The sequence below is a fragment of the Durio zibethinus genome, chromosome 15 (genome assembly GCF_047325235.1).
Source record: "Durio zibethinus cultivar Kanyao isolate XHJ-2024 chromosome 15, ASM4732523v1, whole genome shotgun sequence".
NCBI lineage: Eukaryota > Viridiplantae > Streptophyta > Magnoliopsida > Malvales > Malvaceae > Durio > Durio zibethinus.
Window position 1 is genome coordinate 21,405,605 of NC_143176.1, and position 24,995 is coordinate 21,430,599.

General features: G+C 34.2%; 5 protein-coding genes and 1 pseudogene across 12 annotated transcripts; 1 reads left to right on the forward strand and 5 right to left on the reverse strand.

The window, feature by feature from the left end:
- Nucleotides 1-2,286: 2,286 nt before the first annotated feature.
- DDB2 (damaged DNA binding 2) lies at nucleotides 2,287-7,706 on the reverse strand. Of its 2 annotated transcripts, none has more exons than XM_022896914.2 (12): nucleotides 7,691-7,706; nucleotides 7,288-7,524; nucleotides 7,102-7,192; nucleotides 6,812-6,939; nucleotides 5,696-5,818; nucleotides 5,504-5,592; nucleotides 5,202-5,322; nucleotides 4,423-4,514; nucleotides 4,156-4,285; nucleotides 3,679-3,927; nucleotides 3,396-3,592; nucleotides 2,287-2,838 (listed from the first exon to the last, which is right to left on the reverse strand). In XM_022896914.2, exons 2-12 carry the CDS (start codon nucleotides 7,507-7,509, stop codon nucleotides 2,610-2,612), a joined length of 1,671 nt encoding a protein of 556 aa, XP_022752649.2. In that variant the 5' UTR covers nucleotides 7,510-7,524; nucleotides 7,691-7,706; the 3' UTR covers nucleotides 2,287-2,609. The 2 variants fall into 2 exon arrangements, with proteins under 2 accessions (XP_022752649.2, XP_089600908.1); XM_089744782.1 differs by lacking the exon at nucleotides 7,691-7,706 and having other exon boundaries at nucleotides 2,287-2,511; nucleotides 2,610-2,838; nucleotides 7,288-7,638.
- Nucleotides 7,707-8,300: 594 nt separating this feature from the next.
- LOC111301326 (non-specific phospholipase C1-like) lies at nucleotides 8,301-12,057 on the reverse strand. Its single transcript, XM_022896916.2, has 3 exons — nucleotides 10,862-12,057; nucleotides 9,397-9,573; nucleotides 8,301-8,828 (listed from the first exon to the last, which is right to left on the reverse strand). Exons 1-3 carry the CDS (start codon nucleotides 11,967-11,969, stop codon nucleotides 8,509-8,511), a joined length of 1,605 nt encoding a protein of 534 aa, XP_022752651.2. The 5' UTR covers nucleotides 11,970-12,057; the 3' UTR covers nucleotides 8,301-8,508.
- Nucleotides 12,058-14,026: 1,969 nt separating this feature from the next.
- Nucleotides 14,027-16,002, forward strand: LOC111301327 (zinc finger CCCH domain-containing protein 25-like; annotated as a pseudogene). The gene is made up of 4 exons (XR_016328306.1): nucleotides 14,027-14,202; nucleotides 14,316-14,407; nucleotides 14,516-14,700; nucleotides 15,265-16,002. The product of XR_016328306.1 is annotated as a zinc finger CCCH domain-containing protein 25-like (transcript).
- A 768-nt stretch (nucleotides 16,003-16,770) lies between these two features.
- On the reverse strand, nucleotides 16,771-17,426 carry LOC111301328 (pleckstrin homology domain-containing protein 1). Its single transcript, XM_022896917.2, has one exon. It carries the CDS (start codon nucleotides 17,336-17,338, stop codon nucleotides 16,901-16,903), a length of 438 nt encoding a protein of 145 aa, XP_022752652.1. The 5' UTR covers nucleotides 17,339-17,426; the 3' UTR covers nucleotides 16,771-16,900.
- Nucleotides 17,427-18,256: 830 nt separating this feature from the next.
- Nucleotides 18,257-19,531, reverse strand: LOC149514766 (putative NAD(P)H dehydrogenase (quinone) FQR1-like 3). The gene is made up of 3 exons (XM_089744788.1): nucleotides 19,393-19,531; nucleotides 19,016-19,281; nucleotides 18,257-18,743 (listed from the first exon to the last, which is right to left on the reverse strand). The coding sequence occupies exons 1-3, from the start codon at nucleotides 19,453-19,455 to the stop codon at nucleotides 18,503-18,505; spliced, it is 570 nt and encodes a 189-aa protein (XP_089600914.1). The 5' UTR covers nucleotides 19,456-19,531; the 3' UTR covers nucleotides 18,257-18,502.
- A 10-nt stretch (nucleotides 19,532-19,541) lies between these two features.
- LOC111301329 (anthranilate synthase alpha subunit 2, chloroplastic-like) lies at nucleotides 19,542-24,527 on the reverse strand. 6 transcript variants are annotated; one of them, XM_022896919.2, is made up of 11 exons: nucleotides 24,254-24,526; nucleotides 23,728-23,900; nucleotides 23,447-23,636; nucleotides 22,931-23,082; nucleotides 22,408-22,523; nucleotides 22,066-22,312; nucleotides 21,929-21,985; nucleotides 21,600-21,752; nucleotides 21,266-21,346; nucleotides 21,033-21,119; nucleotides 20,443-20,906 (listed from the first exon to the last, which is right to left on the reverse strand). In XM_022896919.2, the coding sequence occupies exons 1-11, from the start codon at nucleotides 24,444-24,446 to the stop codon at nucleotides 20,583-20,585; spliced, it is 1,773 nt and encodes a 590-aa protein (XP_022752654.1). In that variant the 5' UTR covers nucleotides 24,447-24,526; the 3' UTR covers nucleotides 20,443-20,582. The 6 variants fall into 6 exon arrangements, with proteins under 6 accessions (XP_089600910.1, XP_022752654.1, XP_022752653.1 ...); XM_022896918.2 differs by having other exon boundaries at nucleotides 23,716-23,900; nucleotides 24,254-24,525; XM_089744786.1 differs by having other exon boundaries at nucleotides 23,447-23,631; nucleotides 23,716-23,900; nucleotides 24,254-24,393.
- Nucleotides 24,528-24,995: the final 468 nt, after the last annotated feature.

Below are 24,995 nucleotides of genomic sequence, written 5' to 3' on the forward strand. Positions count from 1 at the left end.
ATTTTTTTCTGCCCTATTCTTACGATCACATGCATAAATAAGCGCTGCAATTGACAACATGTTCAAATCTTTTTTCTCAACTATATTTTTCCTTTTTTTCTTTGTTTTCGGCACAAGAAATAGTATCGGTTTTAAGGAAAAAATTTTAAACTTGGATATTTTAAATACTTCAAAATCCTTCCATGCAATTTTCTCTTTTGAAATTTCTACTAATATATATAGAGTCGAAGATAAAAAATTAATATATATAAATATATAAATAGGCGAAAATAAAATTTGATAAGAAATAGGTAAATAGTAATTTTAATTAAAAAAAAGAGAGGTCAAAGAAATAATTAAGTGAAATTACTCTTTAAGGAAAGTACAAAATTTTTGAATGGTTCTGTTTCATAAGGAAAGTAAAAAATTTTTTAAAGGGTCTAACATTTACTTGCCTTTTCAGATTCGCCCATTACATACATACATACATATATATATATATATAATAAAGAAAAAGCTGTCATATATAATGTTATCATTATGGATAAATTTCATGATATTAACTAAGAAATGATTTATAAATTAATTTTATAATAAAGCTAATTTGAAAACCCGCACTTAATTTATAAAATATTATTCAAAAATCTTACAAATTTTTCTCACAAAAAATACTTTACAGATTTTAGGTTTAAATCTATATATATATATATATATATATTATAATAGAATTTCAGTTATCCCGATATATGATTATATTATAAGAAAACTTCAATTATCTCGATGTATGATTGAGGTATCATAAATTTTTTCGTTAAAATTTGATGTCCCCTTCAAACCCAATATAAAACGCACAAATCTATTAAATCACATCAAATATTGAGCAAACCCAACATAAAATACACACAAATAACATGATCACACTAAACGTTGGGATTATAGAGATAACACTCACCGTGTAACACTTAGCTTCTGTAAAATTTTAGAAATAGCTTTTAGAATGTAACACTTAGTTCTCATCCGACTAGTGATCGTTTTAATATTATTTGTGAATATTCGCACTCAATTTATGAGATATTGTCTATTTTCATTTAAAAGTCTCATAATTTTATTTCATAAAATATGCACAAATTTAAATTTATATCTTTATATATATATATATATATCATAATAAAATCTCATATTATCTCAATATAGGATCGAGACATCACATTCACAAAAATGTATAATTTTTACATATTTTTCAAACATTTATTTATAACTTTTTTATTTATAGAAATACGTTACTATTAAGAAAAATATAAATTTTGTACATACATTTATAATCGCGACAAAGTGACGTGGAAAGTATCGATGTTTTAATTAAAGCATTGGTTTATCCTATTTTTAGCGTGAAAACATTTTTTTAAAGTTAAAGTATGTTTTCGAAGGCATTCCTTTACTCCTTTACGTTATCATTTGTTCCTTTACGTATCATTTGTAAATGAAAATTGGAGTCATGACAAATTTTAATTTGATATATAATTAGTTATTTTTATAATGAAGTAGAGAAAAGTTGAAACTATAGGCTTCCAATTTTAGTTTGTTTTTGTCTTTTTCTTTTACTAATAAAAAGGTGTAGAAGAAAATTATTGACGTGTCAAAATTATTGTCAGTTTTTATTACGTATTGGATGACCGTATAGTCCCTATCTCATCAGTGACTTGGTTATGTAGAGTTCAACTTTGCATCTTGTTGTTTTGGTTTGGAGGATTTTCTTCCTTTTAAGATTGTAAATTTCATTTTAAAAATATTTCAACTAATAAATGTTGTTTTGACACTTAATTTAATTACTTTATATAATTATTTATAAAGTAACATTTAATCAATTTATAATTCTATTTCTATTTCTTGCATCTCAATTTTATTAATTTATTAATCTTGTATTAACTTTCATAGAGTTTTAAAAAATAATTTTTTGTTAAAATTGAAGTTTCATAATTTTTAATATTAAAAAATAAAAAAATTTTAGATGTTCGAAATATATATATATAATTTTAAAACATTTAAAAAATAAATGAAGAAAATAAAAGAACAAATATATATTAATGAAATCTAATGATCTTTGCTAAAAGACACGACAGTCGTTAACGTTAGGTTGATGCGATGATTTGTCACGACAGATTAATAACTTGCACGGAAAACCAAAAAATTCTCATGCAGAAAATAAGGGCCCTTGTTTGTTGAACCCTGAAAGGAAGGCCATGATGGTTACCACGGGATATGACAAACGGCACACACAGCATGTTATCACGGTTCACACGTCTCAAATGTCTCAAAAATATATATAAATACATATTTTTTATATATGAAGTTGCCTAGATTTAAATCCTTACTATTAAAACTAAAAGTCCGACACAGATCATACGACTGTTAACAACCTCTAATACACACTGTTTTAAAGAAATCCAAAGCTAAATGCCTGCCTCAGCTGTTTACCATTGATGAGAAGGAAGCATTTGCGAGAGGGAAAAGGATGCTAGGTAAGTTTGTGACCTGTACAGGATTAGCTGATGGGAGCTTTTGAAACCGAAACAAAAAAGATAGTCTATCACAGACAAACAAAAATGATCTAGGATGATCATGTTTCTTACTCATCGTTTTGCCTTTCCACAATAAGGGGTTGTTTCCTTTTTAGATTTTTTGGCCTTCACATTCTTGCCTTTGAAGTTGAATTTTTCATCATCAGAATCATCATCATCATACTCATCCCTAGACTTCTTGCCGCGCTTTTTCTCATCTCCTCCAAAGACAACAATCTTTCTCATATCTAACCGTTCTGCGTCATCGTACTTCTCCTTCGGCCTCCAAATAAACAGAGACCTAAAAGTACAAGATATATCAGACAATGAAGACTACCAGCAACATAATCAAAGAGGACCAAAAAAATAATGAAAGATGAAGTAACTGAACACTAAAAATTCGCTACATCATAGACTTAATAATCATCACCATTTATCAAAAACTGAATTTGATCATTTTTGTCCAGTCTAAGCTTTGGAAATCGGATTGAAAGAAAGCCAACATGTCTGACTTGAATTTATTACTATCATAGATGTAAAGTATTATGTAGTCAAACAAAGCTCAAAAATGGATCTCGCTTTGCTCATGTACTCTTCCATCCTTTCGAAACAAGTACAATCTAGACCCACTAAACATGAAAGATTGAACCTAACCCTATGGCAAAATCTTGCATGCTATATACTGGATGCACTAGCACGCTTCTTCTGCAGCAGCTAAAAACTAATAAGGGGAAAGTAGACATGATGACATACTATTTACCGGAAGTTCACAGCCAAAAGGGCTTTATGACAAGTTATGAAAGTACAGAAATTAGCATCCAAGAATGATGAAGACCAAAACAGAGAACGAATTCCAACCTTGAACTACCAGATGCCAAGACATCATCTCTCGGATGTAGTTTGTTCACAGGAGTAATAGTCGTAATGTTTGGATCCATAACCTCAGCTACTAGTTGTCCTGTGTTTATATCTATGAAATCAATGGGATGTAGGGCAGTTCCATTATAATTTTCACTTATGTAGCGACCAATAACTGCAAGAGACTCTGATGGATCCTGCACAAAAGGAACAAGGGAATCTTTAAAGATAAAAGATGTATAATAAACCAATAATAAAGTACTTTCATATCAAATTTTATGACCTTAGGATCCCATTCAGCTCGGAAAGGAGTCAAGTGTCGATTGAAATCATGACTATGTACAATTTCTCGACTTGGTGAGTCCAAATTACCAAAGATGGAGTCCCATATACGAAGACGATTATCCTGAGATGTGGTAAGAATTTTGCATCCAGACAATGGGGAGAAATAGGCAGAGTTCACAACACGTCTATGCTCAAGGTTACAAAGAGAAGATCCAGCTTCTAATCGACGCATATCCCACAAACGAGCCTGAAATGATAAGGATGTTTGATTGGCAAAAGAATAGTATGCAAAATGACATGCAAAAATTGACCATGTGTGCAGACAATCTTTAAAGTTTTTGTTATTGATGATAGTAGCAATAAAAATATTAAATCCCCATGTATACTTTGGTATACGAAAGGATAAAGTAATGCAACAGTTTAATATCAACAGAATAAAATATCAAGTGATGCAATAAGGACATAGGAGCCTTACAAAGTGATCATTTCCACAACTCAACAAAAGATCTGGTTGAAAAGGATTACAGTGCAGACCAACTACTTTGCTTCCTTTCTTATGGATCATAATTGCCTTTCCGGTTTGGCTGTTGGAGCGAGCGTCCACCCTGGATATGCCAGAATGAAATTTCCAATCAAATTTGAGCATAATGCTCATATTTCTCAAACAAAGAAAAACTCATAATTTCATACTTTTAGTGCTTCAAGAGTATGCAATGAATGCATGGATAAGAAAATTACTCACAAGTATAGGAAACCAAAGTTATCAGCTACAAGCACAACACTTTTCTCTGAGTTGATATCCATGCCATAAAGCATCCTCCAACTGGCTGGACCCTAAAGATGGAACACATATTGTCATGCTTCATGATTTATTAAAAAGAAATTGCAAGTGACAGCCAAAAACTACCTTCTTTATATTCCAATTTTTAGTTTAACTCACTTTGTACACCCTCCTGAGTTGCCACAATGAAGGGGGCAAGGCGGGTGCCATGCTCACTTTCCTATATCCACTTTGCCTAAATGTTTCTGTTTCTTTATTCACAGCTCTGTTCAACTAAAATGAACTTAATAACAAAAGATCTGGTTGAACAGGATTACAGTGTGCTAAAATGTACTTAATTACTGAGAAATGTATGATAACTAGCAGGCAATTTTTTAACTGATGAACATTATTCTTTTACAATTATAGAAATGAAATATATTAAGCATTCAAGGACTTCAAAGTAAAATAAGTAGGTGTTCTTATTAAAACTTGGTGATTAATGACGATCATAAATCATCCATAGTGATGCAAACAAGTGAACTGCATATATTTTTATCAGAAAAAAAGTGAACATTAAAAAACACATATTTCTGCACAAACTTTGAACATTTAATTGTTATAAATTTATAATATCATCAATTATTATAAATTTATAATATCATCAAAAGCGTCAACAATTATCCGTCAATTGTATTCAGAGAGATAGACATAAAACAGAAGATCTTTGCCTCTTTGGTCAAAAAACCTCTAATCATTACCTGCCAACCATCAGGATTAAGATTAATTAAAGATGATGAAATTCCAGTCTCCAAGTCAGTGCAACTGATGGTTCCATCCGACGATGCAGCATATATTGTACCATCATTTGCAGGACTGAACCTGCAAGGATTTGGATTTCAGGCTTCTGCTTAAAAAGACTAAAAATGGACTAGAGAGTCTAAAAAATTGAAGTATTACCATGTACATTTCTTTTCTTATACAAAGGTGCAAATACACATGCCCTTGTATGAATGTACGAAGATAACAAAAGAAGATACAGCTTCAAACAAGGATTACTTACCTCATATTATTGAGTATACAAGAGTGTATGTTTCCATAAACTGTCTTTTCATGCACTTTAGCAAAATCCCAGACTCCAAGTTGTCCTTTCTTTTAAATGAATTAGAAAAAAAGAGAGGCAGACATCAAGAATCAAAGCTTCATTAATATAAATTTAAACCAAGAAACAACTTGGTGTCTCGATGAGGTTGACCTTATCTCCTGACAAAAGGATGTGATTGTTTGTGGGATGGAACTCCAAACATGTTACCCTTCTACTGTGGTATCTGATAGCTGCACAATTGACTTGATCTGGGATCACATATGGTGGCTTGATCTATTAAACGAATAAAAGAGAGTAAAACAAATTCATTTTAAGAAGAGAATCACAGAATATCACTAAGAGATCACCATAGAACAGACAATTTGAGTAGTTTTAAAAGGACATATTCAACAAAATCAACTAATATCAAGTTGAAAATTTAGTCAATCCCAAAGCACAACTGAATAATATGACGCTCAAATGCAAAGAAAACTAAGCTTCCTGAATCATAAGCTGGAACCACATAAATCAGGTAACTTTCAAATCAGAAAATTATCACATTGTTTGCTGCTATACTCATAGACTCAAAAAAAGATTGTGACATAAAATTCTAAGCGTAAGGAAAACTTGATAAAGTAGCAGTTATAGAACCTTAAGCTTACAAAAAAATGTGAAGCCTAATTAGGATTTCCAATTCAATTTCCATTAAAAATTTTAAAACTAGAAGCTTTAATGTTAGACTTAGAATCATTATCCCATGTCAAAAATAATCAAAGGATGGTAAATTCAAATTCCATATATCCAAAATGTTGATTTTGATAATCTAACATAAATCCAAACTATAGAGACCACTTTTGTCCAGAATGGTAACATTTCAAAGTACTTAACAAACATGAGCCAGCAACTGAACTACCTTTATGATTTGCCTAACTATATCAGTATGCAAATGATATTGCATGATAAGCGCACAAGATACAATGACATTCCCAAATGGCATAAAATATACTGTCAAAGAACACAATTTGAACACAAAAGATTTACAAACTCAATTCTCGCAGGCAGCAGTTAAGTTACATCTTAAAAGGGTCATCAAAAGTATTACTCAGCAGACGTACAATTGAATTACATGTCGAAGGAACTTCTTGAATTCACCTAAACAACCCTAGACAAAATGCTTCCAAAGAGAACTGGACATCTGACTTGCATAAAAGAAGAATAAGAAAATGGTTGCCCCCAAAGGTGAAAGAAATCAAACTGTCACTGTAAAAAAGGAAATCCAAAGCTTACCGAAGTAATCCCAGGTCTAAGTTGGCGCTCAAATATAAATTCCACTGGGTTCTGGATATTTTTATGGGGTGCTGGGATGACCCCATGCTCTGTAGTTACCCTATGTGGACATGTCATTGTAGTATGACCTTCAATGTATAAAACACATAAGCAACATACAGATCAATCACAACAACAAACAACATAAATGCAGTGGAAACTTGGAAATATGACTTGATGAGAGACACAGGAACCCAAAAAAACAGGGCAATAGACATGCACAAATATTTAAGAAGTGAGTGACAACTTACCGGGCATTTTGCAAAGAAAGCAAGGTTTCATTGGGCAATCAATATAGGTAGCCCCCTTAAACCCCGCCTCGTGACCCGCCTTCTTACACACCTAAACCGCAACCAAAAAAAAAAAAAAAAGATAGTTCACTTTTTTTTTTCTCTTAAAAAAGCCCACTAAAACCAAAACAATTCCAATTTACTTACTTTGCAGACTTTCTTGAGACTGATAGTAATGGTTGCTTTGCCTTTCTTTTTGGCATCATTAGAATCTTCAATTTTATCTTTATTTTCATTTTCTTCTTCTGATGGTGGGTCTACTTCTTGCTCTTCTTCTTCTTCTTCTTCCTCTGAAGAGCTTTGTTCAGAGTCCGTATCACTCTCAATAAGTACCTTAGGAAACGCCGTTCTTCTTTTTTGCGGGGCCATTTTTGAAAACCCAATCTAAAGAGAAAAAAAACAAACAAACAAATAAACACGACAGAGATTCGATACGAGGAAACTGCAACTAAGAAGGCAAAACCGAAGGGTTTGGGGCAAAGAGGTAAAAAACGGGGAAAGACAATGACTTTGCTCTTCGTATTTAAAGCACACGTGTTATCGGATTTACCACATTATCCTCAGGACATGACCGGGATTGTGTCGGGGAAGGGTCTTAGGGAGTTGGGGTTAGTTTCGTGATTGCGTTTCGGTTCACGGCGGGAGATGACGTGGCTCATTGTACGCCGTTAGGAATTGCCTCGCGGATCTTCCTAAACGGTCTAGTTTTGAACCATTTTTAAGCCACCAAAAAAATAATCAAAAATCAAGTCGGCACTATTAATTTCAGCAACAGCAATAATCATTATAATCGAGTTGGCACCGCATCTACGACTTTTGTGCGCATAATATTCATAGCATTCTTGGCCCGGGCTGAACCAGCACAGACATGGCAGAGCCAAGCTGCATAACGAAGACTAAATAAGCAGAAAATATAAGGTAATTAGTGTTGATAGATGTGTCATCAGGGAAGGAAAGAAAGGCAAAGTAAGCACAAACTGATCCCTGACCTTGAAACTCCGGTTTCACTTTGCTTTGACAATCTAAAATTTAATACGAATATAAAAATAAAAAAAATAAAAAAATAATACGATTTAAAATTTTAATAAAAATTATATATAAATTTATCAAAATCAAAAAATATTTCATATTTTCATATCAACATAAATTATAACATATAATTTTCATATAAAACATTATATAAACATAATAATTATTAATATTTTACACAATATAAATACATAATTTACCACACAAATACATAATTTCCCAGGTCTACATTTTACAAAACCACAGAAGTGTCACCGAGGAATATCTGGGAAAGAAAGGCGTGTATTATGTAATAGTAGAAAAGTTTAAATTTCTATTTTACAAGGGGCAATTGTATTACTAAATGGCTTCAGCACAGCTGCTCTGATCTACCTTAACTCGACTGGTAAGCGAAGGCCTCATTGTTACAATTGCAGATTCATTAGCTCCAGCTCTAATAGCAGCCTTTCCAGCTTCCAGGAACCTCTTGACCGCATCCTCCACGTATCTGTTGGCTTCACCTACCGTCATGTTTCTGCCAATATTTGGGTAAGTATTGAGGACATAATCACCATTGAGCTGTGATGCAAGCTGAACGAGTTCAACTTGGAATTCTGAGAGGCTAGAATCTTCTTTCGGTCCCCATGGCCTCAATGGTGTCTTCACTTCGGGAAGAGTTTCTGCATCCAAATTTTAGCACATATTATAAGCCACCCAGGAAAAGATGTAATAGATGATTTCTGACAATGCTTTGATAAGAGAAAATTACATCCATCTGAACTCTATATCTGACAATTACGACATTCAGAAAACTTTAGTTGAAACAAGACAGGCTTTCAATAATCAAAATCAAACTAACATAACCAAAACATGCTGTGCTCCAATATATGGCACCATCTTCCTGCCAGACCCATTATTTATGTTTCTTCTTTCACTTCTTCCATGTGGGCAAATGGAGAGGATGTGGTTGTTAGAAACAGCACCTCAAAAGGAATGCATCACCCAGTGAAAGTACTTTTACAGTTGCAGCGTTTCCATATTAGCAAGGAGACAAAGGATAACAATCCAAAGAAATGCACATAACATAAATACTAAACAAAGCAAATTCCACCAGTAAAGTAATGCAAGGGCACGGAGCACAACCATATTCCATATAAATTTGATACGAAGCCAACAGATTAACAAAATTCAAAAGCATTTGTAAACAAAATTGAACTCGATTCTATGATCAAGGAAAATGATGCAAACCTGGACAATCACTACGTGGAGTACTGCGCAGGTTAAAATAATTCTCAAATGTACCAGCCCATGCATCCCTCTTCGTCAGGAAATTTGAATTCAGGTTGAAAAGCTTCTTCACTGTTGCGGGGATGGAAGAATGTTCAAATTGTGAATGTGGCATTGGCCCATCTGGCTCATGGATCACTGCACAAAAACAAAGAGCAAGAAATACAGAACGTCAAGAATTGCTACATTTAGTAAATAACAGTGCATGAAGTCAAGAAATGAAGTGAGTCCTAGGGACAACTGAAAGATTGCTCTGTAAAATTAATTGCTCAAAGCATCAGTTCAACATGAAAATGAAAGAACTGGCCAAATTAAATGTAGTCACTATTGGTTTTGCATCTAATATATAGGAAGGCAGCTCAATCCACAGACAAGGAGAGCTTCGTCTTTTGGTTGACTGAACAAGTATTTCATCTCTCATACAGTCATCTCTACTAATCAAGCGGATGTTGGATGGGTTTCATTCATTCTAGATAAGAAGCCAATGTCTTCAAAATTCAACTTATGGGAGTTTCAATTCTGGCATATCAACAAGAATTTCTGAACAACAGAATTGCAAATAAAAACAAATTATGAATGACTTGTCAACTCAGAAATAGACTGCTAGAACTCATACGCTTTTAGTTATATCTACGATTATAAGTTATGTTTATCTATTTCTATGAGTTACATCGTTAATGGCTGATTTTTATTATAATATACTCCGTTACAATAGGATGAATCGTCTTACGATCTTTTCTACTGAAGAGTCCAATCTATTTCTTTTACTACACATCGCACACAAACACCCAAATCAAATTTCGATACTAACATGGCACTTAATAAGACATGGAAAAGAAATCAAACTTGGTTTCCACAGAGATTACTGAAAAACTAGGCTCGCAATTCGACTTTCACCCTTCTATCGAGCAAACTGATTCAACTAAATGGCTAACCCCTCAAATCAACTGTTACACAAAGACAAAAAAAATATCCCACCAAAAACAGGGGAGTATTAGAAGCAAAGCAATGTCCTCTCAATTATCACTAAAAGGACAAAACTTCAAACCATGCTTCTAATCAACACCAAGTCACCAACCCATTAAACTAAAAGGACAAAACTTCAAACCAAACCTTGGAAACAACATTTTGCATCAAACTTCCTTTAAATGACATTAAAAGAGTTTTATCTTTGATTTCGTTTAAGTGTTTAGTCAACAAATGACTTGTAACCCAGAAAAAGCCAACAAATGACAACTCCTCAAATCATCATCTAAAAAAAAGAACAAAAAAAGAAAAATCTTTTGTAGCAAATGATAATTCACTAACAATACATAAATTATATTAAAAAATTCATTAAGACATCAAATATAAACCCATTAAAAGATTGAAAAAGCAATAAATTGAAATCTAAACTATTTTTTTTCATTAAAAAAAAAATACTCACCAGTGGCCTTATCAATCCAGGGAGAGACCAAGATAGTAGGGACCCTAACACCCAATCTATCAAACTTGAAATAATACGGGTCGGGTCCCACAATTCCATCCGGGTTAGGCACACCCGAGACAGGAGTCGGCACATGATCATAAAACCCCCCGTGCTCATCGTACGTAATCAAAAGCGCCGTCTCCTTCCACTGCGGACTAGCTCTAAGTATCTCGTACACCTCCTTCACGAACCTCTGTCCACGCGCCACGTCATGCGACGGGTGATCGTCGTTCGCCGGAAACGCCTTCACATCGAAGTAGCGTTGCTCTACCACCACGTAATTTGGTAGTTTCCCAAGCCGAGCGTGGAGCCGGAACTTCAGGGTGTAACTGTGGAATTTGGTCAGGAACTTCAATTTTCTTACGCTTTTGAAGAAAAGGGTGGCCGGGATATTTTGGTAATAAATGCCGAAGCTGAGGCCATTTTCGTCCAACGATTCGAATATCGTTTTTTGAGGGAATCCGTGGATGAGGTCTTTCCTGACGTTACTCATGGCGCCAAACGACGTCGCTGAATGAACGTAAAAACGGTTCGGTTGAGTCGAGGCGGGAACCGAAGCAAACCACCGGTCGAAAACGCCGAACTCGTTCGCTAGCTTCGTGTAAACCGGTAACAGGCCCGGTTTGAACCCACTCATCACAGTTTTGGCCATTCCCTCACCGATGCTCTCCGCTTGTTGGGCGAAGCCGTTCATCGGAGCCGGGTTAGCTGAGGTATCGTTGGACCCGAAAATCTGTTCTCTGATCGCTTGGAAAGAGTGGCCCGGATCGGAATCGACGAAGATAGCGTCGTCGGAGACGGAGATCTTGGGGGAGTTGGGGTCGGTGACGTTGACTGGATTTGACTCGGAGCCGGTGAGTCCGTCGACATCGGGTCGGGTAGATTTGAGCCAACCTAAAAGATGGTCAAAGGACCGGTTTTCCATGACGAGGATAACTAAAGTTTTAATGGGTCCTTTGATTTTGTGTTTCTTCCGGAAATCATATTTAGAACTAAGAGAGTGAGAGGCAATTATAAGGCAAAAGAACAGAACAAGGGCGAAAGGAATTCGCCGGCCGGAACCCATTTCCCGTTGTCCGGTGAAGCTAGGAAAAAGCTTAGAACCAAGAAAAGATTTTGGTTACTAGCGTACGGAATAATATAATCATTTGGGAGTTATTAGGTAGAACGAACTGTAGTTTAAAAAGGAGGTTTTGTTTTTCTTTTCTTAGGTTTTTGTTTCTAAAACGAACCATAAGCTGCCACGTGGCTTTGTTTCGGGCATTAGCCTGTAATCGACGTCACGGGAGTTTGGGTTTTCTTGATTTTCTTATGGTAATATAAAATAAATATAATATAAAAATAAAATAAAATAAAATAAATATATATTTTATATTTTATATTTTTAAATTGATTTCAATTATATTAAGTAATTTTATATAAAATATAATATAAATATATAAATTTTAATATTATATATTATACAAATACATTAACTATTTTATTTATTATCATTCTTTTTAACTCTAATTTAAATGTCTGATTTGATTTTGATATGAAAATAATATAGGTAAAAAAATTACTTCTTTAAATTTTTTTAAAATTTTATTAGTAAAGTTATGAGAGTGACTTGATTTTTTAAGGTATATTAAAAATAAGATAAGTAATAATTTTTAATTTTATTTGTAAAATTAGAAAATTTTATTATTAATTAATGTATTAAAAACAAACTCAAAATAATTTTTTGAACAGACGAATTAAAGTAAAAGTTTGAATTGATGTTTTCCTTTTCCTAGTACTTGATCCTAACCCTACTTGTAAAAAATTATTTGCATAATTAACGAAATGGCTGAGGTATATGAAAAGGACTTGAAAGTTGAAAATGGCCCCTTTAACCTTCCTCAGTAATGCCAAAAACAAGGTAATTGTAGTGAATCGGAATAGAACTTAACTGAGTAGCTTTCAAAGTAAATGAGCATTGAAATTGTTGACCATAAACTTACAAATCAATCTGATCTCAGGCCTGTCATGCCTTACACTAATTCAATGCTGGACTAGCAAAACCTAAGAACAACAATAGGATCATTATCTTTGTTAAAAAATAACTTCAATAACTGGTTTATTCAAATAATTTAGGTTTTATTTGTGAAGTTGGTGTTAATCCTCTCGTCATAAGATTTGATATCAAATTGGAATATCTTAAGGATATGTTATAATATCTAAATAAAGGTTTAAATTTAAAACTTGTAAAGTATTTTTATAAGATAAATTTATAATATTTTCGAGTTAAAATAAATAATATTTCACATATTAAATATTAATTTTTATAAATAATATTAAAATAATTATCAGTTGAATAAAAATTAAGTGTTATATCGTAATAATCACTTTTAAAATCTTGATAAAACTAAATACTATACAGTGAAAACCACTTTTAAAATCTTAATATTTTGTATGATTTTAGTAATGTAATTCTTATTTTATGGTTCTGTCTGTGCTTTATATTATATTTAAAGAAAATATCAAATTTTAACAAAAAAATTTTATGATATCTCAATTTTATATTGATATATTATGAGAATTTATTGTAATATATATATTGAGATTTAAAATTCATACATATGATATGCTTTTTATAAAATAAAATCATATGATATTCAAATTAAAATAAATAATATCTTATGGATTAGATACGAGTTTTCACAATCCACCATTCTTCCGCAAGATAGCCTTAGTAACTGAAACTACAAGAACTATACAGAAATTCCAATGTTCATTTTAGTGATCAATTGTTTGATTTTTGGGAAGAGAAATTAAACAGAGACTATAGATTAAGCTATGGGAGACCAGAGATTAAATACATTTCCCGGAACTTAAATGGATGATGAAGGGTTCATCATTCTACATTGAGCCGGATTTTTCATACCCAGTGGCCTAAGAACTTGGGCAAACAATCAAAAGATCGGCCTAACCGGCTCCAAGATCAGACAATCAGGCCCGGCCCAATGAAATAAAGAATTAAAAAATTAGCTTTATTAATTAATAATTTGAAAACACAAAAATACTGTTTCCCTCTTTTCCTCTCTGCATTTAAATTAGGGTTATTACATTTAAAAATTAGGGTTTTCGTTTCAAAAAGGGTAAGAAGATGAATCCATTAACGTTAGTAAAGTGATTGCAAAACATAACGCAAAAGAAGCAGATTTAGGGATATCGGAGGAAGCGTCATGGCACGCCAAGTACAAAGATTCCGCTTGCATCTTCGTCGGCGGCCTTCCCTTTGATCTCACCGAAGGCGATCTCCTCGCTCTTTTTGCCCAGTACGTTTTCTTTCTCAATTTTCATTTTTTCCACTTTGGAATTCTTTATCGGTTTCACTTTATTACGCAGCATTTGACTTGAATTCTTATGTATTTTTTTCTATTTTGTTTAGATATGGAGAAATTGTAGATGTCAATCTTGTTAGAGATAAGGGTACAGGGAAATCGAGAGGTTTTGCTTTTCTTGCGCATGAGGATCAAAGAAGTACAATTCTTGCTGTAGGCTAGGTTCAAATTTAAGTATAGTTTGATTTAATAATGAGGAAAGTGCTCTGATTGAGCTTTTCTGATTTTTTTTTTCTTGGTATTGAAGATAATCTTAATGGGGCACCGATTTTGGGTCGAATTATAAGAGTTGATCATGCCGAAAAGTATAAGAAGAAAGAAAAAGATGAAGATGCAGAACAGAAGAAGAGGGAGGCCCGAGGGGTTTGTTGTGCTTTCCAGAGATGTGAATGTAATTATGGCGCTGGATGTAAATTTTCCCATGATGAGCAAGTAAGATTCATTTCCATTTACCGTTGATTTTTTATACATGTAATTTATTCAGATGGCTATATTGCAAATCATCATGAATGAGTGCTTTTAAGTTACTTTTAGGGGTCCAGATGAATTCAAAGCATGAATGGCTTATGCTAGATACTAGTTTTGCTGACATTTTGCCTTGGGATATTTGTTTAGTAATAATTTATTTATGTAAAAATAAAAATATTGAAATGGATATTTTCAATTAATTTTGAGTCAAATGAAGTAATCTTGTTGTTCTTTTATTCTGTAGGACTCGGTACTAAATCATAAAATTGGCATAGCGATCTACTGTTAGACTCTGCTACTATATGTGATTTATTTCACATTCAAATGCAATAATGCTGTTGTCCAATTGATTGTGTGAACTATGATGGCACAAGAGAAGTGTGCTCTGTTAATTTTGTTGTTATTTTTTGAAAAAAAAATGTTTTTCCTCTATTAATCGTTCTTGGCTTTCTTTTTCCATCTGGTCCAGAGACTTCTATGTTTCTTATAGTGTTGCCTAGTTATGCCTTTTTTCGATTTTATACCCAGAGAGCTGCCAACACTGGTTGGGGTCCTCGGGATAAAAGTTCAAGATGGGGAAATGACAAATTGAGGGTTCAAAAAGGAGTGAGAAAAGTTTTGGCATGCAGGAGCGTGTAGTTCAAGAAGGTTTTTGACCATCAAGGGGTGATGAGAAGGCCTTAGAGAAAAGTGATGGGAGGGAAGGTAAGAGATCTAGAAGGTATGTTGAAAAAGATGTTGGACAAACATCAATAGAAGATTATAATCACAGAGAAGAAAAGAGATCAACATGGCATAATGATGATGATCGGTTTAGAAGGGAAGAAAAAAGATCTAGAAGGCATAACGATAGCAACTTTGAGCCAAGGTCACGAGAAGATTATTATATGATGGATGAAAAGAGATAAAAAAAGGCTTGGTGATGGTGAGTTTCAGCTAAGGCCTCGTAGAGATCATGGTCGGAGAGAACAAAAAAAGTTATCAAGGAATGAATCAGAATCTTATCATAGAGAAGATCGTGAGAGAGGTGGGGACAAATGGTCAGCCAAATAAATCGGATTCTTCGTACCATCAACACAAAGAGATTTGTGAGCTCAAGTCAGATAGATAAAATTTTTACATATGCAGAGAGGAACTCTGTACTTGACCTTGTATGGTGCAAGGTGAGTCTTTACTATTCGAAAGTCATGATCTACTTTTTGGCCTGGATTTATCCTGAGCTTTGTTTGAAATACTTGTATTCATCATAAATATTTTGATACACAATCTTTTCTCTCTTCTTTTTTTTTTTTTTTTCCTGTTGGATTGATAATTCAATTTTTATGAAGTTTTAGAGCAGCTTTTAGATGTACAGCCTAAAATCAAAATCATTCCTAGGCGTGATCCTGCATCTCATCCTCTTCGATGATAAGTTGCAGAAGGTGGGACAACAATGTCTTCCGATTTCGAGTAAATTTCCTTGGAAAGAGTGTATCAGTTATCTCCCACCAGAAACTCATGAATGGCTCCATTGACCTCAATTGCGCTACAACCTTGTTCTTTCTTGAGTCCAGTCATTCATTCTCATGTGCTTTCCTTGATCTAGAAACACTCTCCCTTTTCCCAGTTTTGGCTTATACATACATCAGAGAAAAAGAACATATGCTCCATGGTTTCCAGGATCCAACTCAAGCAAAATGGCTACAAGCACACTACACATTGGTAAAAGTCACAGACTTGGGCTTCATCGTGGTTTCTTCTATTCTGGAGAACAAATCTATTGCATCTCTCCCATGTCCGTGCCTTTGGTTGGCATTCGAATGCCATGACATGAAAAACTGATCTGGCACACATGGACCAAAATGAAACAGTGCCTGGTTTCCATCCTAAGATTCGGAATCGCTTCTTCTGTTAAATCACCCAAAGATCGCACGGACATTGTCGACGAAGCCTAGAACTGCGTTTTATCAGGGACAAATTTCCAGGGACCCGAATTCGAACACAAAGAATTACCAAAGCCAAATTTGCAATCAAATTGGGAAATTTAGTACTAAATTTTAGTAAAACAAAGACAATTAAAATTTCTATACTTAAAATACAAGAACAAGTATATAACTTTATTTCTAGAAGCCGAATTTGTATTACAAAAACGAAAATTTGGAATTAAGAGAATATTTCAGCAAAATCACCGGCTCTTGCTATCGTAATCGACGACCTCAGAATCAGTAACGGACCGTGAATGTTGGACGATGGACCGACCGATCGAATTGATCCAATCCTCTTTCTCTTTCTCCGTATCCGCGACGAAGTACATGGTGGAATCTCGAGTGGAAAGCTCGAAAGCGAAGGCCTTGTTCACGATGTCCTCGGCTCCCTTCACCGTGAGACAATCGCCCACCGACACAACGCCACGTGGAGTGGAGCCGCGGTTGACGGAAGCTGGGTCCTTGAACCATAACAGCTTGCCTTGCTTCAAGATAAACCAGCGGCGGCGCCAGCTCTTGATGTAATCGCCTTGTTTAGTTAGCCAACCGGCTCGTTCGGGGCCAGCCCAGAACTCGATGCCTTTGTAGTCATCCGGATTCGGGTCCTGACCCGTTGCCGCTCGCCATAGATTCTCCATCTTTGTTTTAGAGAGGATTGGCTTTCGGGCAAAGAAATTAGTTCGGATTTGTAATTGGGAATTGTTTGGCTGTTTTGACTTGACTTGAAGTTGGAGAGGCCTTTGGCTTTGTATAAACGAGGTCGTTTAGAAGATGGTGATTCGCGAATAAGTATCAAATAAAAAAGAACTCGAATCATCTTTCTATTTGTCTAATTTGGATTGGCATTATTGTCGTAACAAATAAGATTTCACGTAATTATAATAATTTTTTAAAAATTTGATAAGGTTAAAACAGCCCTTAAACCTTTAATATAATGGTTAAAGATGTTTGGAATGACATTAAAGACTTGATTTTAAACTAAATTTTTTTTTAATTTATATAAGAGATTTATCCTCTTAATTTAAAAAAAAAAAAGAAAAGATAATGATAGAATAGCGAAAGATTTTGTTAGATAAGATTAATTAAGGATGTAATTTGTAGTTAATGGAGCAGTGAGATTATTTTGAGGGAAAAAATGTTATAAAATAAATTTAAATTTTAATTCAATTATTTTATATAATTATTCGTGATATACAATTGATTTTGTATTTAAATCTCAATATTTATATATATTTTTTAAATTAAAACTTATTTTATACAAAAAAATTCATTGCAAAACTATTTGTTAAGAAGCAATTTTCATTTTTTTGTTAAACTAAGATTTAATTTTGGTTGAAATCATAGTAAAATTTTAAATACAATAAATTAATGCAAAAAAAATGCTTTTAAGATTATTTGAATAAGAGATTAATCTAAATAAAATTTAAAAACATTTACCATCGGTGGTAAAAAAAAAAAAATCCTGAAATTTGTTAGAATATTTATATTAATAAGCAACTGACTAGAATAGAATGGTTCAGGTGAAGGCATATGTTAGAGAGAACAATATCTTGAACTTACCTATCAAATATTAGGTGAAGTAAATAAAGGCATTATGGAAAATTTTCAGTATTATCATGGATACCACCATCTTCCAATAGTTCGGTTTCTTGGATAATTTATTGAACATGGCAGACATATTTCAGCTTCCTTGGTGCAAAGGGACAAATCGAAATAAAAAAAAGCATTAAAACAATCAAATTAGTGTTTCTTCACGTTGTCTGTGCATTATGAGATTTCCACTACTTCATGAAGTTGTTTTTTTATGCTGAGAGGGGCTTATTCTTGAGTTTCTTGGTTATTTCTGCAACAAATTTACTTTGGTGAAAGGTCTGTCGGAGCTCTAGATCGGTGGGTTCACGGGATCCATCGGCTGCGTAAGTACCAGCACCATAAGAGGAGCCTCCCTTTACCTCTTTCATCTCAAACATGCCATTGCCAAAAGTGTATCCAAGAGGGACAAGTATCATACCATGATGTGCTAACTGTGTTACAGCAGTTAATCTGCAAATCAAGTGCAACGAAGAGAAAAAGATCGATTATTAAACACTTAAAAACCAATTGTGCAGATATGGAATTTATCCTCCAAATTTGATCAAGCAAAGCAGTGCTCTAATCATGCTCCAAACACTTTTGTTCATACTAGTTCTACTTGACATGAATGAACATAATGAACCTCTTTGTCATATTTTAAATAGGAACAAGAACTAGAAAATCTTCCTACTTGTCTTTAAATTTGAACTGATATCGTTCACAATGGAGGAGAAGGAACTTACGCAGTGAGCTCCTGCCCTCCCCCATGGAAACCAGTACTCCAGAAGATACCAGAAAGCTTGCCAGCAAGTGCTTGGCGTTCCCACAGCTCATTAGTAGCATCAAAGAAGGCCTTGAACTGAGCTGCCATTATACGAAACCGAGAAGGAAACCCATAGAGAAAACCATCAGCATCCATAAGCTGTTCTGACCTAATCTCTGGTACCTCATCTGCTTTAGCTGGTGCCTTCATCTTTTGCAGTATTACATTAGATAGTGTCTCAGGTACCTGTTGAATCAGACCAAATCAAACTTAATAACATCAAAAGGCCATTTTTCTTTAAGGGATTCCATTAATTTCTCTTTTGATAATTACTGATTCTTGTCATAGTAAAACTACCTGCCAAATTGTTGCTTCAACACCTTGAACTGTATTAACCCCTCGTTGCACTTCCCTTGCCATAGTCTCCACATGACCATATAACGAGTAGTATGGACGGAAAAGAATCGGAGAAAATTATAGCCAATTTTCAAGTAACGATGTGTATATTGTTCATGCAGGCTGAGGGATCAATATTCACACTATGTACAACTTGATTGTAGCCATTGCTGCAAACCTGCAATTTGGGCTGGACGTTTTACCTTGACACACCAACTGCTTATGGCTTTATGGCAGATTCAATCACTCCCCTAGATAGGAAGAAAACTAAATGATACACCATTTATAAAATTAAAATCATCAGCAAGACTCGAAATCATGAAAGATTGGTTGGAATTGGTAAAATTTTCTTTTCCACACACAACTTACCCTCAAAACCCATAATTTGTATGCATAATCAGGCAAATCACACAATTCTAAATCACAACTACCCTGGCAGAAAACAGATGCAGTAGGTAACCTATTGTCTGCAGTTATTTCACTAAAACAATCAAGCAGCATCCTTAAAGTGATTCATAATATTTTGTCTTGAGAAATTCCAAAGCCATCAAGATTACAGAACATTTAATAAGGAATCATTAAGAAATATAACAATCAATTACAAGCAGAAACTCTTTTGCATTATATGGATTGACAGATAAATTGAATAAAAAAAAAAAATAGAAGTTGAGACATTGTTACCTTATTACAGAAGTGCAAATAAGAAGAAAGAATGATTTGAGACAGGAGAAAAACAGATAATGCGGTTTTTGTCTAAGGATTGAAATAGTTTGTACAGTTTGATGGGTTTTTTGGTAGGTTTGGTTTGTCTTCAAATAAAATGTACATTGTTTCATATGAAAGTTCGTTCACGTGGCAAATATGTGTTAAAATATTTGCTTTTGTTGGGTTTTAGTTATCAGAAAAAATTCAAGTTGGATTAGTGTATTGTTTGAGTCGAACTTAAGTTGCTTGAGTGATATATTTAACTAAAGTTAAATAATTTAATTACTGACTTGAAACCTTATGAACTTAATCGAATTTTTAATATATTTAATATATATTTATAAAAGACAAAAATGTAATGTTTAATGCTAATATTTATAATTCTAATAAGTCTAATTGAGTTTATCGAGCTCAACTTTAGCAGCAAGTGTTGAGAAGAGATTTAATTATTTCTCAACAAATGAAGACTCTGCAAGATCAATGGCACGGGCAAGAGCTGCAGCTTTATTATCACACTCTCTCTGTTCATCAGCAGGGACGCTGTCAGCCACAATCCCTGCCCCTGCTTGGAGGTGAGCCACCCATTCTCGACGCTTGTTCACATCGTTGTATGAATACATGGTATCATATCGAGTGGCAGTTGGAAAAACAATGGTTCTCAGTGCAAGGGCAATGTCCATATCACCAGAGAATGAAATGCCTCCAAAGCCACCACTATATGGTCCTCGCCTTGTGACTTCTAATTGATCAATCAACTCCATTGCTTTCACCTGTATTGCAGCGTTATGAAAATGGGAAACCACCAAAAAAGTTATCCCTCTACACTAGCAGGAGGCAAAGAGTATACAATCATTCAGGTTGGATTAGAAGAAACCCCGAGGGTTGACAAGGAAAACCTTTGGTGCCCCACTAACAGTTCCAACGGGTAACGCTGCACGCAAAGCATCCCAGCTAGTTAAATCATCAAGTAATTCTCCCGTGACCTACAGATTTCAAGTAGAACTTAGCCACTATGAACAAGATAATAAGAAGCATCGGACAGCAGCTTAAACAAAGGCAGAATGTAAGCTGAAAGTTTACATCGCCCTCCTTCAGAGTCATACAGGAACTTCTATTAAAGGGAGCATACCGTAGAGCTGATGTGCATAACATGGGAATATTGTTCGATATTCATCAGCTTTTCAACCTTAACAGATCCCGGCTTGGAAACCTGCATGAACAACCTGTTTTAAGCAGACTCACAGCCAGATGTATATGAGTAGAAAATATTGTCAGAGCTCGAATAGTGTATATTGCCAACATGATTGTCTCCATGCAATTATTCACAAAAAAAAGCAGCGATATTCAATATTTTCCAATTGATCCTGTGAGTGAATGAGCAGCATGGTTTGAGTAAACCATACGTTAGACATCCTGCACTAACTGAATGAAAATTAACAGAGGTCAATACAAGAAAAATAAACCTTTCCAACATCATTCCTTCCCAAGTCAACTAGCATAATGTGCTCTGCACACTCCTTTTCATCAGCCAAAAGTTCTTTTTCCAACATTAAGTCTTCCTCAGGTGTTTTCCCTCTCCTGACAGTCCCAGCAAGAGGTCGATTAGTAATCTTTCCCTATTAACAAGATATAAAGATAAATTGGGAAAATGTCAGCTACAGCAATTTAACGAGATAACACTTTTGACAAGAGGGAAAAAGGGGCAGGAGAATGGGGAAGCTCACTAGTAAACAAGAAGACAGAATGGAACTATACAGAATTCTATTTATCTTTGGATTACTGCAGTAATTACCTTCTTCACACGTGTAAGAATTTCTGGACTGGAAGCAACAAGTATACACCCTCTAGCCTGATCAAAAGAAAAATGTGTACAAAAGCTAGAATTTCAACATTAAGCAAACATTTCCAACTAGGATAAGGAGGCAAAACCTGCAAATACGTCATGTACGGGCTTGGATTAACAATCCTCAGGGCTCTGTATATTTCAAATGGGTCAGCAAATGTTCTCCGTTCAAAACGCTGACTTAATACAATCTGGAAAATATCACCAGCCAGAATATGCTCTTTAGCCCGCAACACAGCCTCTTTGTATGCATCACTTGTCATGCTTGAAATCTCCAATTTAGGGCCAAAAAGACGAGTATACAACTTTATTGAACCTGCAGGCAGTTTTGGGCTGAAATTCACAATTCAATCAGAAAAACTACAACTAAACTATAGAGAAAAATATGTTCAAAAAGGTATTGGATCATTAGGAAAACAATCACTTACAGATCTATATCCTGTACTCTAGATACTAAAGTTTCCAACCGTTTCATGCCATCACTATAGGCCTCATCAACTGAAGAATATTGATCTAACCGCACCCAATGAATCACAAATGCTTTCTGTGATAAAAAAGTTAACAAATCAAAAGTGAAAATTATATTCTCAAAAGCAGCCATAAAGTCCAACTAAAATTTAAAAACAAGAAATGGTAAGACAAGCCAGGAAATAAATTACAAAGAAAAATAAAAAAGAAAACCTCATATCAAGATGTGTAATGTCATTCAATCAAAATGAAAAAAAAAATGTGTAAATCACATGAATCTTGACATCACTACGATGGCCTTTAAAACAGCCTTTGGTTTTCAAAGAAGCTCAAGTGGTACATAATTTCTCCACTTGAATTTGAGACATGCACAAAAGAAATAAGAGATGTCACTTAAAAGACACATTCAACCTAGCAAACAAAAGAAATGGAGATAGACCAAAAAATGAACTATATGTAGCCTATAGGCCAAATGTAGAATACCTTCTCAACATGGTCAAATACAATTACATCATCATAGAGGCCTAGATGAACATCTGGAAGGTTTCTGTCATCCCGGGGAGCACTAGGGAACAGCAGCTTCTTCTTCTCTACATAGCGCACTGTGTCATACGAGAAATAACCAACCCAGCCACCTGAACAAGGACATTGTATCATTACACCTTAATTCAGTGTCTTAAAAAAAACCATCCATTCCTCGATTTCATCCATTAGAAACTGACATGACTGCTAAAGCTTTCCAGAAATGTCATCCAAAACAACAGAAAAAGCCCAACATCAACAAGTAAATATGAAAGTAAATATTAGAAAACTCCAGAGTGTGATCAAAATTTTTTCCAGACTAGTTCCTATAGAAACAGAATAAAAATTTTGAAAAAGGAAAAAAAACAAGATCAGAAGTATCCGTAAACTATAAAGTTGATGATAAAACCTTTAAACAAAAATCCACAAAAGGGGTGTCATGAAGACAAGGCAAAGCTGTTAGTCCACATCACTCACCACAAAATACTTCCGGAAGCTCATCAACACGTTGAGGCTCCCATCCCTCCATAATCCTGCGTGGAACAGTCATTGGGTCCTCAACAATCTCTTCTATCCTACGCCCCTCCTCATGGTTCATAATCGTAACCATATTTTCTTTTGCCACAATTTCAATGCTTGGCTGAGCTCCAACCACACTATACCTTCCCTAACATGAATTAGCCCAAAAAACATAATATTTACCATGTTCTATAAACATGCAACAGACATACAAAGAAGGAACTTACGATACTGGAAACCTGCAAACCAGGCTCGACAGACTCAAACAAAAAGCTTGGAGCGTCCCTATCATCTTCCTTAACTAAACATCGATATGCTAGCACCGGCGTTAAGTGATCCGAGAATATACATCGGTAAAGAGGAACTAAATTCCCATTCTTGGAAGCTTCTCGAAATTTCACTGACTGGTCAACTGGTAAACGTTTCAAATCCATACAAACAAATAAAATTTTTAAAAAGGTCATATAATTATAGTTACTGAAGAAAATGAGAAACTAATTTTTTTTAACTGAATAACAATTTAAAAAAAAAACTTTTCTTTTTTTAATTATTTCATTTTCTGTCCTCTTGCCTTACATTTCCTTGTGAGTAAATCAGAACATGGATCAACCGCTTAGCGGCTTTAAGGTTAATAATTTTAATCAAAATTAGAAGGAAAGTGGCATCAATTTCAACTTTTTATACTATATTTTCCCGGGAATCAAACAGAACATTCAAAAACAATAAAAATATTCTTTGTTGAGATCGAAGTGAGAGTGAGAATACCTAATGAAGGAGATGATGAAAGAGCAGAGCACTTGAATGTACGGACACTGGAAGCAGAGCTGACAACGGTTGTGGACCTTTGACGGAAGCCGGAGAAACTAAAGTTAAAGTTAACGGAGACGGTTGAAGAGAAACAGAGGGAAGTCGAAGGAAGCTGACGGGGAGTAACGGCTAGGGTTTCCATGATCGCCATAACATAGCAGCCTCCACTTTTTGTTCGCAAGTGAGAAACTGCTCCGCTAAAATTGACACCACCGACATAAAACGAGGGAATTGTAAGATAAGAGTCTGTCTGTTGATTTTGAAATGTCAATTCGACGGCTATGTTGGGCTCGGGTCGGGTTTAGTTGGGCTTGAAATTTTTTAGCCAATAATTGGGCTTGAATGATTCTGATTTTGAGTTATTTTTTCTGGCATAATAGCATTAGAAAATATGTTTTTAAATACAAATTTTTTTGAAAATCACGATCACTGCAGCTGCATTAACCATTTATCACTTAATTAGAATATATCATATGACGCAGGAATTATTTTTATTTATTTAAATATATAAAAATATAAATTAATAATATTTAATTACACTCAAAATATATATAAAATATATATAATATAATTAAAATATCAAATCATAATAAAATTAAAATCTTTAATTAAAAATTTTACAAAATTCAAAACATACTATAAATAATATTAGAGGAAAAAATATTCAAAAGATAATATAAATAATATTATTAAGTACATC

Excerpts from the sequence above, each read along its gene's own strand:
- DDB2 (XM_022896914.2), bottom strand. The coding sequence starts at position 7,509 with ATGGCCCCGCAAAAAAGAAGAACGGCGTTTCCTAAGGTACTTATTGAG. Across the intron at positions 6,940-7,101 it reads CTTTCTTTGCAAAATGCCCG|GTCATACTACAATGACATGT; the intron begins GTAAGTTGTCAC and ends TATACATTGAAG. Across the intron at positions 4,286-4,422 it reads AACTTTGGTTTCCTATACTT|GGTGGACGCTCGCTCCAACA; the intron begins GTGAGTAATTTT and ends TGGCATATCCAG.
- LOC111301326 (XM_022896916.2), bottom strand. The coding sequence starts at position 11,969 with ATGGGTTCCGGCCGGCGAATTCCTTTCGCCCTTGTTCTGTTCTTTTGC. Across the intron at positions 9,574-10,861 it reads CTGGATTGATAAGGCCACTG|TGATCCATGAGCCAGATGGG; the intron begins GTGAGTATTTTT and ends GTTTTTGTGCAG. Across the intron at positions 8,829-9,396 it reads TCCACGTAGTGATTGTCCAG|AAACTCTTCCCGAAGTGAAG; the intron begins GTTTGCATCATT and ends ATTTGGATGCAG.
- LOC111301328 (XM_022896917.2), bottom strand. The coding sequence starts at position 17,338 with ATGGAGAATCTATGGCGAGCGGCAACGGGTCAGGACCCGAATCCGGAT.
- LOC149514766 (XM_089744788.1), bottom strand. The coding sequence starts at position 19,455 with ATGGCAAGGGAAGTGCAACGAGGGGTTAATACAGTTCAAGGTGTTGAA. Across the intron at positions 19,282-19,392 it reads TTGAAGCAACAATTTGGCAG|GTACCTGAGACACTATCTAA; the intron begins GTAGTTTTACTA and ends CTGATTCAACAG. Across the intron at positions 18,744-19,015 it reads GGAGGGCAGGAGCTCACTGC|ATTAACTGCTGTAACACAGT; the intron begins GTAAGTTCCTTC and ends CTTGATTTGCAG.
- LOC111301329 (XM_022896918.2), bottom strand. The coding sequence starts at position 24,446 with ATGGCGATCATGGAAACCCTAGCCGTTACTCCCCGTCAGCTTCCTTCG. Across the intron at positions 23,083-23,446 it reads GCTTCCGGAAGTATTTTGTG|GTGGCTGGGTTGGTTATTTC; the intron begins GTGAGTGATGTG and ends GTCCTTGTTCAG. Across the intron at positions 22,313-22,407 it reads AGAGTACAGGATATAGATCT|CCCAAAACTGCCTGCAGGTT; the intron begins GTAAGTGATTGT and ends TGTGAATTTCAG.